We start from the raw sequence: 15,647 nt of genomic DNA on the forward strand, positions 1-15,647 counted from the left end.
TGGGAGACTGGCTAGACTGAGTTGGACCCTGGGATCTTCCTTCCTCTCCCTTCTCCCTATACTCTGCCATCACCTCTCTGCCCTGCAGAAAACCTGAAGAAGCGCATCAGCAACATCAACCGCTACCTGACCTATAGCCTCTACAGCAACGTCTGCCGCAGCCTCTTTGAGAAGCACAAGCTGATGTTCGCTTTTCTCCTGTGCGTCCGCATCATGATGAACGAGGGCAAGATCAACCAGGTGCAGAAGCGGGGAGATGGCCTGGTGGGCTGATTGCCTGAGGGGCTGCCCTGTTGTGGGCTTGAGAGAACCCGGTTGATGGAAAGAGAAAGTCGGGTGCAGGAGCACAGAAAGAGCTGAGGGATAGAGGCCTAAGAAAACACAGTTCCTTGGTTAAAACAACAGGAGACCCTGGGTAAATTGTGGCCCAACCAACGTTGTGAACACAGGCCTTCTTAGAGCCAGTGAGCATAGAAACCATCCCCAGGGACAGACAGTCCTGAGCCTCCCACAACTGTTTGACCAAGAGGTCCCACAGAATACATAACCAGGAAAACAGCAGAGCAGGGACACTAACTTGGACCTGTTTGACTGAACATCCTGAAGGTTGACTCAGTTTTTCTAGGTTGGGGACCCAGAGGCAGGAAGGAGGCAGCCACAGAGCCTAGGCATCAACATGCCCTGTCCCCTGCCAGGCTGAATGGCGCTACCTCCTGTCTGGGGGCTCTGTCCAGAGCATGACTGAGAACCCTGCACCAGACTGGCTGTCAGACCGGGCCTGGCGAGATATCTTGGCACTCTCGAACCTGCCCACATTTTCTTCCTTCCCCTTCGATTTCACAAAGCACCTCTCAGAATTCCGAGTCATCTTTGACAGCCTTGAGCCCCACAGGTGAGCTGGGTTCCAGAGCATGGCAGGATGGGAACAGGGAGGAGGTGAGGCCTCTGGAACCTGCCCAGGAAGCTTCTCCAAGGGACCAATCAGGGTGCTATGCAGCTGTGACCACATCTCTCCTGTGCCCCTCAACCCTGTGCTCTTGGGACACCATACTCTCCCCTGCTGTCCAGCTGGGAGAATCCTGGGGTCAGAGGCTTCCCACAGGCTGGTTTTCAGGAAGATGTGGGCACTATTGCAGACAGCCCTTGCCTGGCATCTGGGACCAATTCCTGGACCAGTTCCAGAAGCTGCTGGTCCTCCGCTGCCTGCGTGGGGACAAGGTTACCAATGCCATGCAGGACTTTGTGGCCACCAACCTGGAACCACGCTTCATTGAACCCCAGGCAAGTGCTGGTACCCAGGCAGAGCTGGCACCCTGGGTCTCAAGGGCCTCATTGCACCTGGGTACACTACCTTGCAGACTTGGCCAGGTCAGGACTCCTATCCATCCCCAAAGAATCTGGAAGGTTCCAGGTCCCACCAGGAAGCCTGTCTGGGACCTCTCCAAGAACCCCAGGAACCCCCTTTCCTTGTCCTGGTCCCTGTCTCTCATCAGCCCCAGGTGGTCCAAGGATCTCTCCCTGTCATTGCAGACGGCCAACCTGTCATTGGTGTTCAAAGAGTCCAACTCCACCACACCTCTCATCTTTGTACTGTCACCTGGCACAGACCCTGCTGCTGACCTCTACAAGTTTGCTGAAGAGATGAAGTTCTCTAAGAAGCTTTCTGCCATCTCCTTGGGCCAGGGGCAGGTGAGGGCTAGGCAGGGAGAAGGAGAGTGGGCGGGGGGGCAGCTTTGCCCCACCACTCAGTGCTTCTGCCCCCCACAGGGCCCTCGGGCAGAAGCCATGATGCGCAGCTCCATAGAGAGGGGCAAGTGGGTCTTCTTCCAGAACTGCCACCTGGCGCCAAGCTGGATGCCAGCTTTGGAGCGCCTCATCGAGCACATCAACCCTGACAAGGTATGCCATGCTGCCTGTTACAGACTTGCTGAAGGGACTAATAATCTATCCATCAAGTACTGATAAGGCTTAAATGAGATTATCCTGCACACTCAGTCCAGCCCAGGACACATAGCAAATGCTCAATAACTGTCATAGGCACCATGCACTGACTAAATTAACCAATTTATTGGGTCTCATAGCCTGGCGACTTACCCAGGGCTACCCAGCACAGATAGGGTGACCCTAGGACTTGCAAAAGCTCATATTCTTAACTAGCTGTCAATGCAACCTTTCCTGGCCTGCTCCACAGATGGAATCAGGTGAAGGGTAAGCTCAGAGCCCCTTGGGTAGAAGGGAGCTTGGTGTTGGGTCTCAGTGTTCACGAGGAGCCATGCCCCCCAGGTGCACCGGGACTTCCGCCTATGGCTCACCAGCCTGCCCAGCAACAAGTTCCCAGTGTCCATCCTGCAGAATGGCTCCAAAATGACTATTGAGCCACCACGTGGTGTCAAGGCCAACCTGCTGAAGTCCTACAGCAGCCTCACCGATGACTTCCTCAATTCCTGTCGCAAGGTGAGACATGCTCTATGCGTGTCTGTCTGCCAGCCCTACCCCCATCTCTTTGCCTCATGCACCCCACCCCACCCCCACCTAACTCCCACAGGTGATGGAGTTCAAGTCCCTGCTGCTGTCTCTGTGCCTATTCCATGGGAACGCACTGGAGCGTCGTAAGTTTGGGCCTCTGGGTTTCAACATCCCCTACGAGTTCACAGATGGAGACCTGCGCATCTGCATCAGTCAGCTCAAGATGTTCCTAGACGAGTATGAGGACATCCCCTACAAGGTGGGCCAGGAACAGGTTGGGATCAGGGGCCAGGCACTTGTGTGGGGTCCTCACCAACCCACCCCACAGGTCCTCAAGTACACGGCAGGGGAGATCAATTATGGGGGTCGCGTCACAGACGACTGGGATCGCCGCTGTGTCATGAACATCCTGGAGGACTACTACAAGCCTGCCGTACTCTCCCCCGATCACGTCTACAGTAACTCGGGCATCTACCACCAGATCCAACCCACCTATGACCTCAATGTGAGGCCACCTGCAAGGATTGAGCAGGAGGGGGCTTGCCAGGCTGGGTTTCTGGGGTATCATGAACACCTCAGTGCTGGGTGAAAGGAGGCAGGGCCATCCAGGGGCTCGTTTTCACTGTTGAAACCATCTCAGGGTAAGGGAGGCAGAGTCAGTCCCCACCCACTGAAAAGCAGGTTCTGGGGAGAGATGGACCCCACTTGAGCCACTCTGTGTGTGATTACTCAGAGCAAGTTGGGGCAGCTCCTCCAAGATGGTAACCGAGTCATGCTATGCAGTCAGGAAAGGCTCCCTGAGGACATGATACCTCTACTGAGATGAGTGGACAGAAGTCATGAGCCAAGGCTGGGTTGCATGGGCACCAATGCACAAGGGAGCATTTGGGTTTGAGCAGCTGAATGAAGATCAGGAAGCTCTATGGCAGTGAGGCAGGCTGGGAGAAAAGCAAGGGTCACACCACACAAGGGCCATGCAGTCCCAAGAATAACAGGGAAATGCATATGGTTGCTACCAGGGGTGATAAGTGAGAGACAATTAGGATGTGCTCCTAAGGAGGATGACTCTGAAAGCTGGGATAGAGCAAGGCAGGGCCTTCAGTTCAGCCCTCCTGCCTCCTAGGGCTACCTGAACTACATCAAGAGCCTCCCACTCAACGATATGCCTGAGATTTTTGGCCTGCATGACAATGCCAATATCACCTTTGCCCAGAATGAGACTTTTGCCCTGCTGGGCTCCATCATCCAGCTACAGCCCAAATCATCCTCTGTGGGCGGCCAGGGCCGGGAAGAGGTGGGTGTTGGCTTTGGGGAGGGCCAACATTGGGCTCCACTATCCTTCCTGTCCCCTGTGAGGACGACTCTGCATGTGGAATCTTGCAGGAGTTAAAGGAGGCCAGCCCTGTCCCTCAGTGTCTCTTTGCCCTTGCAGATAGTAGAAGATACGGCCAAGAACATTCTGCTCCAGGTGCCTGATCCAATCAACTTGCAATCAGTGGTAGCCAAATATCCTGTGCTATATGAAGAATCAATGAATACAGTGCTAGTACAAGAGGTCATTAGGTAATTCTTCCCGCCCCACCCTCAGCCCTGAGTCAGTGGCTACTGGGTTATAGAGAAATGACAACAGGAGTCCTTATGGGCTCAGTGCCACACCAGTGCTATACATCTATCCTCTAACTCAGCCAATTGTTTATTATTCCCATGTTATAGATGAGTAAACTTGCCGCAGTCTGGCTGGGCACAAATAACCGAGCCGCCAAAAAGCCTTATAGGTTCAAACAGCAACTCTTTATTCCCGAACTCTCACCGGCACTCTACACACACTTCCCGGGAACACACTCCCTCCACCGGGCTCTGTGCGCCAATTCTCTCAGAACCCCGCGGGAACTCCAAAGTAGCTGGCGCCCGAGGCAGCAGGATCCGCCCTAATCCCGGAGCCAGGCGTCATTCCGACTAAACTGTGGCTCTCAGCATAAACTGAGGCTCTGAAAGGGTTAAGTGACAAGTGACTATCCCAGTCATACTTTGCTAAGGGCCAGAGCTAGGATTTGTTCCTAGGCCATCTGATCCAGCTCTGTACTCTTGTCTCTATGTACTGCCATTACTTTTCTGTGTCTGGCCCTGAATTAGGGAGCATAGATACTGCCATATGACCCTAGCCCACAGCCTGCTTCCTTGCTTCTGGCCCCACAGGTACAACCGGCTGCTGCAGGTGATCACACAGACACTACAAGACCTACTCAAGGCACTCAAAGGACTGGTGGTAATGTCCTCACAACTGGAGCTGATGGCTGCCAGCCTGTACAACAACAGTGTGCCTGAGTTCTGGAATGCCAAAGCCTATCCATCACTCAAGCCACTGGCCTCATGGGTCATGGACCTGTTACAGCGCCTGGACTTCCTGAAGTCCTGGATCCAAGGTGGCATCCCAGCTGTCTTCTGGATCAGTGGCTTCTTCTTTCCCCAGGCCTTCCTTACAGGAACTCTGCAGAACTTTGCCCGCAAGTTCGTCATCTCCATTGACACTATTTCCTTCGATTTCAAGGTCAGGGGACAGTCAGAGCCAGGTCAGGTAACAGGCTGGGGTACAGCTTAGGTAGGAGGGTCACTGAGGCCATAGTTGCTTGGCAGTTGGGGCAACCCTGAGCAGGAAAGTGGGAAGACCCAGGCCAGGAGAGACCATGCACCCTAAGAAAATTCACAGGGGCAGGGTGCAGAATGCAGACCACTGGCTACAACAGCAAGGACAGGCAGGCAGGTAGAGCTCTCAGAAAGGAGTTTGCGCCTCCTGATCAAAACCCTAAACCTAATTCTGTTGATAAGTTGTGGATATCTGTGTGTGCCCATCACAGGTGATGGACCTGTCACCATCAGAGCTCAAGGAAAGGCCCCAAGTGGGGTGTTATATCCATGGATTGTTCCTGGAAGGGGCCCGCTGGGACCCACTGGATTTCCAGCTAACTGAGTCTCGGCCCAAGGAGCTATACACAGAGATGGCTGTAATCTGGCTCTTGCCAACACCCAACCGAAAGGTCCAGAACCAGGACTTTTACCTGTGCCCAATCTACAAGACGCTGACTCGTGCTGGTATGAGGCCCAGGGAATGAATCCTACACTACAAGTAGGACTGACCCAGCCCAAGGCAGTTAAACTGACCCAAGTTACCTGAACAGAAAGGCTGGCCAAGGTTTGGGCCAGTGCAGAGCCAGGCCAGCAGCAGGTAAGGGGCTTAACTCATTGCCTGTTCACCTCCCTTGCAGATCCCCTTTGGGACCTGGAGCCTACAAGCTCTAGAACACCACAGAGTTCACAGGAATAATCAAGGCCCAGGACAGGAATGAGCCTGGGCTAGGTCTATCAGGGGATGAGCAATAAAGCATCAACTCTCCTCTATCTCCATCTTCAATCCTCAGTGCAGGCCTGATCCTTAGCCAGACCCATTCCTCAGGCAGGCTTCCTCTTGGGCCAGGACCCCTCCTCCCTCTCCCCAACTCAAAATGCCAAACATTGCCCTTGCTCTTGCCTTATCCCTGCTCTAGCAGTGACAAGGCATGACCTAACCCTCCCCCTCTCTTGCCTGCTCCAGGAACACTATCAACCACAGGCCACTCCACCAACTATGTCATTGCTGTGGAGATCCCCAGTGACCAACCTCAGCGACACTGGATAAAGCGTGGTGTGGCTCTCCTTTGTGCCCTGGACTACTAAACTTGGCCAAAAGAGCCAGAGCCATTAAAGTCACATTTTTCAGTCAGTCCAGCTTGTTTTGGCTGCTTGAATGAGGCTCCCTCTGTAGGCTCCACTGCTAGTGTTGGGGTGAGGGACTGCAGCAGCCTCAGCAGAGAGTGGCAAAGGCAGCTTTGGCCTGCTATACCTGTCCAGATGCCATAAAGAGAGATATATACCCTTCCAGGTCCCAGGGCCCTTCCAGGGAGAATCACATCAGGCAGAACTAGAGGCAGCGCTGCCTCCTCAACCCAGAATCCCCTACATCCCCAGGTCAGGTGACAGTCAAGTCCTCTGTCCTCAGTACAGCTTGTCTCAGAGACCATCAGAAGTCCCCCTCAGCTCAGGTCCTACATCCCAGGCCTAGCATCCCAAAGATCTCCGAACCAGAGGTTCCAATGCATACTTCACTTTACCCCTCTGGTCACAAGGCCTTGGGCCCAGAAAGTCCAGTAGTTCACTCATGCCTACCAGGGCCCAGCCTATAGACATACCTCAGGCCAGCAACCACAAGAGGAATAATTTCGTAGCAGTTTTATTCATTCACTGATCCAGTATTTACAGGAGCCAGAAGGGACAGGCCATGCTCAGCCCAGAGAGGCAGCTGCCACACTTGCCAGCCCCCCCAGTCATTATGTACAGATAAGGGACCTGTTTGGATCACCTTCAAAGCCATGTGGTGGAGGCCACACGGCTGTTTGGGGCCTGAGCTCCAGAGGCAGTGCTGAGCCCATTACCCCCTGGCATCAAGCCCTCTGGGAACACAGGGACTCCAACTGATTTGTCTTGATCCTGCCATCCCCCACCCTGAGTGCCTGGCAGAGGCCGAGGAAGCGGGTGCAGCAGTGAGAGCTGAGAGGCACCAGCTCCTGCAAGCAGCCCAATCTCTGCTGTCCCTAAGAGGAGGGAGATATGGTAATACTGAGGGGCTGGGCAGAGGCTCCTCTGAGCCCCAGGCTCCAGGGACAGAGACCAGGAATCCAAGGTAGGCCCATAGCCAGGGCCACAACACTGAAGGCAAAGAGCCCCAGAGCCTTGCTGTGGACAATAATCTTAACAAGCCCAGCTAGAACTAGGACAGTTTATAGGCCACCAAACAGTTCAAACACTTCTCTCTCTGCTCAAGTCACTGGACCCCAGCAACTGCCCATTTCATCAACAGCCGCATCCCTGAGTTTGGCATTCTCCCAGGAGGAATGTAGAGAGTGGGCCTGGCTTCCTCACCACAGGGACAGGCTGGTAGCTGGGGCAGCAGGATCCAATGCCAGCTGGTACCCTACAGTTGTGACCCTGGTGTGATGCAGGGACCTGGGCCTACAAGGATGACAGCTGCTAAGAGAGAAAGCAGAGTCATGAAGGTGGCTATGTTAATACAGTGGCAAGATGGGTTGGGGCCCAGAAAAATAGACGTCTCTGATAGGTAAAATATATATTCTGCTGCCCAGGCAGAAGGGCCAGGTCCTGCTGCTCCACAGCCAGCTGTGGAGGAAGCCACAGCACCCTACTGTGACCCAACTCCAGCTACTGCTTCCTGAGCATTATGGGGCTGACTGCCCACTGCCAGGCCCTAGGATGTGATACAGGTAACATGGACTGGCTCCCACTCCCAAGGCCTGGGCTCTCTGGCTGGAACTATTCAGTAATACTGGGAAACGGGGAGTGAGGCAGGGAGGGGCCCTGGTGAGGGCCTCACGGCAAGAGCAGGCTGCAGAGTCAGAGCCGCAGTCCTCACTGGCGCTTGGCTTTATAGGGGCGAGAGCGTTTCCGCCTATCAGGCTTCCGCTGCTTGTGAAGCCGGCCAATGCTGACCCCTTGGCGCCGCCGTACTGAGATGTTCTGCTCCACCAGATTGGCCAGCATGCCTGTGGAAGGCAGAGACTCTTGAGCGGGTGGCTGGTTGCCCAGCAGCCACCAGCTCAACTGGCCACAGCATCAGGTACATCTCTGTGCCTCACAGTCTACTCAAGAGTTCTAAGGGAGGAGGATCTGAGAGACATGGCTCTCAGCAGGGTGTGCCAATTAAGACATAGAAGTAAGCCCCCTCACCTTCCTGAGCCAGCATGGAGATGAAGGTACAAATGAATTCATCATAGTTGTGCGTCCTTCTCTGGTCATCAATCTGCAGAAAAAAAGGGTCAGGGCATCACAAATCATCTCCTCAGAGCAGCTGCCCTCAGGAGGGGGCAGAGGACCAGACAGTAGAGACATTACCCACCTTGAACTTCTTTCTCTTCTCTACCTCCTCCTTGAGACAAGCCTCGTAGTTTGCGATCTCAGCCTCCACACATTTGAGCAGTGCTAGGAGCTCCTGCCAAAACCCAACAGAGCACCTAAGAGGGACTGGCCAGCATCAAAGCTCACTGGGAGGCAGCTAAAGGCTGGGGTGAGCAAGCAGAATACATGGGGCCTGACTCCCCAACCCAGTAAGGCTTCCCAGCACCTGGCTCCAGACCCCAACCTTCATACCAAAACTCCAATCAAGAACCCCCACCCAGGCCTATTGCAAAGGGAGGCTCACCTTGGGTGAGTACTTCTCCCCACTTAAGGGCTCGCCGGGTCTGACCAGCCCAGTCTTCTCCCTGCTGTCCGTGGCTTCCACCACCTCCTTCTCCTCTGGGCTGCTGGACCCCTGGTTGCCTTGGCTCGGTCTGATAGAGGGTGAGGAACCCTTCCCACTCTCTGGGAAGAAGGCATAAGATGTGTCAGAGTACAGGATACTTCATGGTCACCTGGCTACCTCCTACTTCCCTCCTGGCTGCACCAAGTAGCAGTGAGTCAGCCCAAGGCCCACCTGTCAGTGCCAAGGGACTCAGCACACCATCCTCAGCAAGGTGCAGCAGGCCCGTGCTGATGACAGGACCCAGGTCACGGACAGCTCGGTTGTAGCGTATGCAGTCAACACGCAGCAAACTGTCATCCTCCCCAAAAAGCACCTTGGAGATGTGGGAAGTGACAGGGCTAGAGGGCCGTGTCGGGTTGGCTGAGCGAATGGGCGAGCGCAGAGGTGAGTTGAAAGCACTACCGATCTCAGAGGCTGTGTCCGTGCTCTCATTGCTGGGTGTAGGTGAGGGCTGCGAGTGTGTGGGCACTGCCACGGCTGGACTCCCAGCCCCGCTGCTAGTCTTGATGGACAGAGGAATTGAGAGGTCTTTCTGGGACTCTTTGAGCTTCTCAGCTAAGACATTGATGGTGTTGGGCTGCAGCACCGATAGCTGCCCATCGGCAGAATTGCTCAATGACCCTGGCTTCCCTGTCCCTTTCCGCTTGTATCTGTGGACCCAAAGAAGAGGTGAGCAAAGGGAGTGGGCCAATGACTAAACCCAACATGGCTTGAACACACCCTGTCTCCCAAGGGCCAAACCTGAAGTGACTCACATTTGTTCCAAACAGCCTGACCCTGCCCCCAAGCATGGCACTCTACGCTCTGTGAGCTGCAGCTAGGTGTCCTCAATGGACACCTCCTCTATTCTTGTTACCTCACTTCTAGCCTTTTGCTATGCCATATCTTCCCCTCCCCATTTCCTATATCCCTCCCAACCTCTTCTCCTGCCTTAACCAATCCTTCAAGGCCCAGCAGAAAGACCATGCCGACAGGACCTGCTTTGATATATGCCTGTGTTCAGCTCTCCCTCAAGCCCACCAAAAACTTCTTGGAACCTAGTCAGCCCCTTCAGACCAGCTTCTCCCACAGCCCTGCATTCTGTAGGTGCTCAATGTTATATGCTGAATCAAGGCGTTCCCAGACATGGGTTGGAATATTCAGAACAGGCTCCAAGGCGCCTAGAGTCGGTGAACTTTAGAGAGCTAGGGCTGACCTGATGGCAGAGTTGGTGTTCTGCACATCCTCCTCCTCATCATCCTCATAGTCATCCTCATCATCAGAGTACTGCTGGGGAGGGCGAACTGGAACTCGACTGCGGCCCACACCTGCTGCCAGGTCCTCTTCCTCCTGGAGCAGAGACCAGGGCACTCATGAGCAGGGGCTGTTCACCTAAGGTGGGCATAGTACTCACAGGGGAGAAAAGCAACATAGCTCTGCAGGCCAAGTCCACTGAGCCCCTCCAGGTGCACCCCTTGGCTGCCATCCACTGACTGCACAGAGGCCTACAGAGGCTTCTAAAAAGAAGCAGAGTGCCCTTACATGCTTTTATTCTACCAGGAGAACCCAACCCACACAGATGTACCAAGGAGCATGCCCTAAATGTTTAGTGCCACAGCCATATAACTAGATTTAAAGATTAAAGGAGCTCTCCCTGTCTCCCTAAGCCCCACTGTGGGGCTTCTTAATATCCAAGGAACCTGGCAATCCAGGCCCAGGAGAGGGCAAACACCAAGAAACCACCATGGCCTCTCAGAGATTCCTGGATGAAATCCTGCAAGGGTGTACCCAGCTTACCTGCATGGGGGACTTGGCATAGTTGTGATTGTCTAGAAAGGCTGGCAGCCGCTGGACAATGGGGGTGGGGTTGGGGGGAACCCCATTGAGGCTGCTCCCTGGAGGCTTCACCACCAGCTTGGGTTTGCTGGGAGGACTGTGGGTCGGAGCTTGTGGGCATGAACCAGCCACCTCCTCTGCACCGTCTGAGACAGGGCAAGGAGTATAGGCAGGACCTTCAGTCAGATCCTCAAGAAAAGCCCACAGTGTCCCCAATCTTGTAACATAGCACTGCTCTCCTCCCTTCCCAGAGGAGAAGAGCTGAGCCAACTGGCAGAATAGGAGTCAGCAAGCTCTAAATCATGGTCCCACAGCAAGACTGAGAGAAGGAGGAAATGGAAAAAAAGAGGGAGGCAGGAAGAAGAGGCCTCTAGAGAAAAGAAGAAAGGAAGGGTACATTATAGAGGGTACAGGGGCCTGGGGTAATGGCAACCCTTTACAGATAACTGTTAGGGAAGGACTACTCTCCTTCTATGTTCTGAGTGAAAAGAGCTTCAGGCATTGGGCCTTCAGGCCTCTGGTAGAAGACTCTGCATTGCCAATTGCCCAAGTACTTCTACAGAGAAAGACTTGGTATGTATGGGCCTCCCAGGTCAAGTTATGAGGGATGACTCTTCTTCTCAGGAAAGAAGCCCCAAAACACTCCCCACCCAGTACCTGTGTGGATGCCCTCAGAGACTGCTGGGGCCCTGCCTGCCTCCAGCACGAGGGGGGACTTGCTGCTGGCTGGCTTGGATTCTTCAGGAAGCTGTGACTCTTGAGACTTGTGGGTCTGAATCAACTCTGGCTGTGTTACTCTAATCAACTGAAAACAGAATCCAAGGCTCAGAGGAGGGCAGAGCCAAGCCTCTACCCTAGTCAGCTAAAAGCTGAGAGAGCACAATGGCCTTGGTTCTACCCATTCACAGGAAAATAAAAGCCAAACCACAACCTCCTATAAGAAGCCATTCTCCCTTTCCTCCCAAGTTCCACAAAGAAAGCAAAGGAAAGGAGTGGTTAGCTCAAGCCCAGATTCACAATAGAGTGTGATTTGGGAATCAGAGACAGATCCTGCACTGCACCAAAGGCAAGGAGAATTAAGTTGGGCTGGGTCAGGGCCAGAGAAGAGGGGCATCTACCTGCTGCAGGGCCTCCAGTACTGTCTGACGGTTCACCTTCAGCACATGCAGCCTGGCCTCATACTTGATCCTGCGGTCGGGCACCACTGCCATCAGGTTGAAGCGGATGTCGTGGTAGGGCTCCCTGCAGTCACAGCCGTAGCTGTGAGAGCAGCTCCCACCCCAGCTCCACCATCAGGTTGAGGCAGATATCCTGGCAGGGCTCCCTGCAGTCACACCTGCAGCCATAGGTATAGGCCCAACCCCAACAGGTGGGCAGTGGCTGACCATGCACCCCAGACACCTGAGTTGGTATCCTCCAATGACTTATCATCTGGACCAAACAGGGCTCTGCCAAGGCCTGCTTCTCCCCCAGCCCATCCTAGAGCGAGCCACAGGCAAGAAACAAGACTAGAAATTGGAATCCCAGAATCTAAAGTTGTTCTTGCCAGATTACTACATGACCTTGAGATTTACAATCTCAAAGAGGGCACAGTTCCAGAAGTATATAGCACATCAGGCTCCGGATCCTTACCCTGCAGTGGCGAGGCCAATACGCTCCATGATGACCCTCCGGGCCTTGTCTGTCCACTCCTCATCCTCTCCCCAGGGCCCTAGGGAGACCAAGACGAGGAATCAGCAGGTGGGAAATCCTGAGTTTGGGCAGGTCAAGGATGGAAAGGAAGATAGAGAAGTGTGATTGAGTCAGGGAGTCATGAGCTGGTCAGGCAATGCAGTGCAGGGTGAAATCTTGGCTAGAATTAGATATTCTCAGTATCTACCCCACCCCCTGCCACTTGACCCCAAGCACCTGAGGGTCCTAAGCCCCAGATACCCAGGAAATAAACAGAGATTCAACAGGCCCCTAGATGAGGGTGCCTACCATGGTCAATGGGGTAGACCTTCAGCCCATCCAGCTCAAAGAGCCGGCCTGTGATAGGCACATAGCTGACAAAGTGGAACGCCTCCATGGTACGCACTGCACTAAGGCCATTCTGCTTCTCAGGGAGGTGACGTGGCTCAGGCCTGGAGAAGGACAAAGTGTCAGGGCCCTAACAGATGACACTCTCTCCCACCCTCACCCTACATCAGCTACCACAGCTCCCACATACCTGGCATGGCTATTATGTGCTTTGGCCAATTCTGGGGCATTGCCAATTGCATATCCTTTGCTCTAGGAGGGATAAAATAAGGCCACATCAGAATAGCTTTTCAAATGGAGTCCTGGGTAGGGGCAATGCTCCAGAGACAGTCCAGAATCTGAAGCAACATAGATGAGCTTTCCTAAAGGGATAGTGGAGAGTTCTGGGTTCCCCAAAGAAATGGGTGTAATGGCCTTGCACAGTAATCAGAAGATACTGGAGAACAAAAGTACCAAAAGAGAAGGTTTTGGCATGGTGTCACTTATATTAAAAAAAAAAAAAAAAAATCAGGCTGGAAATATAACTCAGTGGTAGGATGAAAAGGAAGATAGAGAAGTGTGATTGAGTCAGGGAGTCATGAGTTGGTCAGGCAATGCAGTGCAGGGTGAAATCCTGGCTAGAGTTAGATATTCTCAGTATCTATCCCACCCCCTGTCACTAGGCCCCAAGCACCTGAAGGTTCAAACCCTAGTACTACAAAAAAAAAAAAAAAAAAAAACCAACTGCCTTACACAATTAGTTGCAAGTCAAATATAATATTAACAACCATCTGAAAAAGAAATAGCTAAATAGTACCACATATACCAAGTGGTAGCAATATTAATGGCCCTGATGATCAAATCTGCCTAGCCAGCAATGGGCCAGATACAAGGCACTGCAGCCTACCTCAGGGCTAAAGCCTTTGGTGAAATCCTTCATGCGACTCAGGGTGGGCCCAAGGTCCACGTTGCTGCAGTTGAGGAGCACACTCAGCAAGGCATGAGTGGCACAAGAGTTGGGGATCAGCTGTGAAACCAAGAATATTCATACATAGCACCCTTCACCCCAAGCTCTCCCAAACCATATTCATTGGGAAGAGGGGGTAAGACAGGGAGTCATATCTGAACTACAATGCTTATCAATTCCCCTCATCTTTACCCAACACTTGTTCATTTAACATGCACTAACTCAATACCCCCCAAGTGTCTGGAAACATGGAGAATGGACTGAGATACTATCCTACTCTAAAAATATTCCCTTTAATGAATAAAAGCCAGATTCTTTTGCCAAGGGGGTTCTATAGCCACCACCCTTGGAATCTGACTATCTCCTCCTCCTGCCTTTCCTACTTCCCTTTTCCAAGTTAAAAAAAAAAAAAAAAATGTCAGCATCCCACCCTCCAAACAAGCACAGTCCAGCAGACCTGATGGGCAAAGAACATGTTATTCACAATTTCGTCATCAATCACGGACGTATCATCCACCAAGGTGGAGACCTTGCGACGGGACCTGCGCTCTTCGATCCATTTGAATAGGAAGATGAATCCATATACAGGGCTGGGGGAATAAAGAGCAGAAGGAAATCAGCATTCCCCTCTTTCTTCCCCTATTCTTTGCACCGTGTCAAAACTTGAGTGCTCCTGTCATGAACCCACCTCTCCCTTGGCTTCTTCCCGATACTATATCTAACATGGCCCTGAGCTCTCACACTCCAAAGGCCTGCCACAAGTACAGTCAAACATAAGCTCTGACTGTGATGCTCCAAGAATCCTCCCAGTCTCCTTATGAAATCTATGGTTTTGAGTAGAAAAGCTGGAACCAAGAGGCCAGAAACAAGGTCAGAACACAAAGTAAGTCAAGAACAAATACTATGCCTGATGATGAATTTAAGCACTAATTTTTAAATGTGGACCCCAAGGCAAAGCCCCAATAAAGCCACCCACACTAGTATCTTCTTTTCCAGAAAATGATTCAGTCCCTATAGTAGTCTCTCTATTTACCTCTATTCTGTAGCATCAACAGGACAAGACCCTGAGTTTGGGCACCTAGGAAGGGCCTTGTTACATCAATCAATCAATACAGGAAGATCTTTGTGTAGAAATTACAGCCACAGTACAAATAAGAACATATTAATGAATTACACAGTTGCACAAAAGGCACTGTATGACCTGGGGATTCCTGCTGCAAGGGACTTCCTGTTGCAAGAACAGAAAAGGCAGCTGAACGTTACCCCAAGGATGGTTAAGGATGGGGGGAGGGCTACTACCTAAAGGGAAGCACTGAGGGAAGACAGAAAACAAATAGCTTGATTAGGGGAGCATCCAAGGAGAAGGGAGTTTCCGTAGATTATATTTTACAATTTGAATTTCCTGATACTGCCTCCCTTGAGGCGAACTGTTCCCGCCTGTCCCCAGCCCTTTGGGTGTAAGGACTGGCCCAGCCACTCACCCCTGACATTTGCTTTGAAGGTCATAGATTTCCTCCACTTGCACCCCTTTGACTCCTGCAATCAGGAAAAGGAAAACGGTAGGAAAGGGCAGCCCCTGGCCCTGCGGCGAGGGCTCAGGGATGGGCCCCCACATCACGGGTAGCGCGGGCGGGGGAGGCACTTACCGAAATCTTCCACCAGGAGGGTGAAGAGGCCTGGGTAGGGCGACAAGAGGATGGGGTGGTGGTCAGGCAGCCGTGTCCCGACCCCCTCCGACCTCCCCAACCCCAGAGGCCCGCCCTGCCCTCTCCTCACCCGGGTCGCTCTCCAGCTCCAGCCAGCCCTTATTCATCTTCCCGCGGGGCGGCCCCTCAACGCCATGTCCAGGCCCTTCCGACCCACCGCCGCCCCCGCTGGGAGCCCCCACCGCCCCCGGGGCCCCTCAGCCCCACACACAGACAACGGGCCCCGCCGCGTCACCCGCCCGCGCCGGCAACACAACGTCACCACTGCGCGACGGCCCCGCCTCTAGGCTCGACTTCCGCTGGCCCGACTGCGGGTGCGGGTGCGGGCGCGCGCTCGGAGACGGAC

The 15,647-nt window shown here is 53.3% G+C and overlaps 2 protein-coding genes across 3 annotated transcripts in view; one reads left to right on the forward strand and one right to left on the reverse strand.

Moving 5' to 3' along the window:
- The window catches only part of Dnah1 (dynein axonemal heavy chain 1), a 66,669-nt gene extending 60,492 nt beyond the window's left edge, over positions 1–6,177 (forward strand). The window contains exons 65-77 of the mRNA XM_027947834.3: positions 89–240; positions 696–892; positions 1,137–1,281; positions 1,531–1,689; positions 1,768–1,899; positions 2,284–2,454; positions 2,546–2,725; positions 2,795–2,971; positions 3,590–3,760; positions 3,899–4,029; positions 4,663–5,014; positions 5,322–5,556; positions 6,056–6,177. Of these exons, the coding sequence (XP_027803635.2) occupies positions 89–240; positions 696–892; positions 1,137–1,281; positions 1,531–1,689; positions 1,768–1,899; positions 2,284–2,454; positions 2,546–2,725; positions 2,795–2,971; positions 3,590–3,760; positions 3,899–4,029; positions 4,663–5,014; positions 5,322–5,556; positions 6,056–6,177 (2,324 nt within the window). The remainder of the gene's footprint in view (positions 1–88; positions 241–695; positions 893–1,136; positions 1,282–1,530; positions 1,690–1,767; positions 1,900–2,283; positions 2,455–2,545; positions 2,726–2,794; positions 2,972–3,589; positions 3,761–3,898; positions 4,030–4,662; positions 5,015–5,321; positions 5,557–6,055) is intronic.
- Positions 6,178–6,714: 537 nt separating this feature from the next.
- Positions 6,715–15,534, reverse strand: Bap1 (BRCA1 associated deubiquitinase 1). Of its 2 annotated transcripts, none has more exons than XM_027947789.2 (17): positions 15,372–15,534; positions 15,242–15,271; positions 15,077–15,131; positions 14,053–14,185; positions 13,536–13,655; positions 12,840–12,901; positions 12,611–12,753; positions 12,263–12,341; positions 11,749–11,818; positions 11,288–11,435; positions 10,592–10,776; positions 10,011–10,144; positions 8,987–9,465; positions 8,714–8,874; positions 8,411–8,503; positions 8,242–8,314; positions 6,715–8,057 (listed from the first exon to the last, which is right to left on the reverse strand). In XM_027947789.2, the coding sequence occupies exons 1-17, from the start codon at positions 15,406–15,408 to the stop codon at positions 7,924–7,926; spliced, it is 2,136 nt and encodes a 711-aa protein (XP_027803590.1). In that variant the 5' UTR covers positions 15,409–15,534; the 3' UTR covers positions 6,715–7,923. The 2 variants fall into 2 exon arrangements, with proteins under 2 accessions (XP_027803590.1, XP_027803589.1); XM_027947788.2 differs by having other exon boundaries at positions 11,749–11,872; positions 15,372–15,533.
- Positions 15,535–15,647: the final 113 nt, after the last annotated feature.

This window comes from Marmota flaviventris, chromosome 1, assembly GCF_047511675.1.
Source record: "Marmota flaviventris isolate mMarFla1 chromosome 1, mMarFla1.hap1, whole genome shotgun sequence".
NCBI classification, from domain to species: Eukaryota; Metazoa; Chordata; class Mammalia; order Rodentia; family Sciuridae; genus Marmota; species Marmota flaviventris.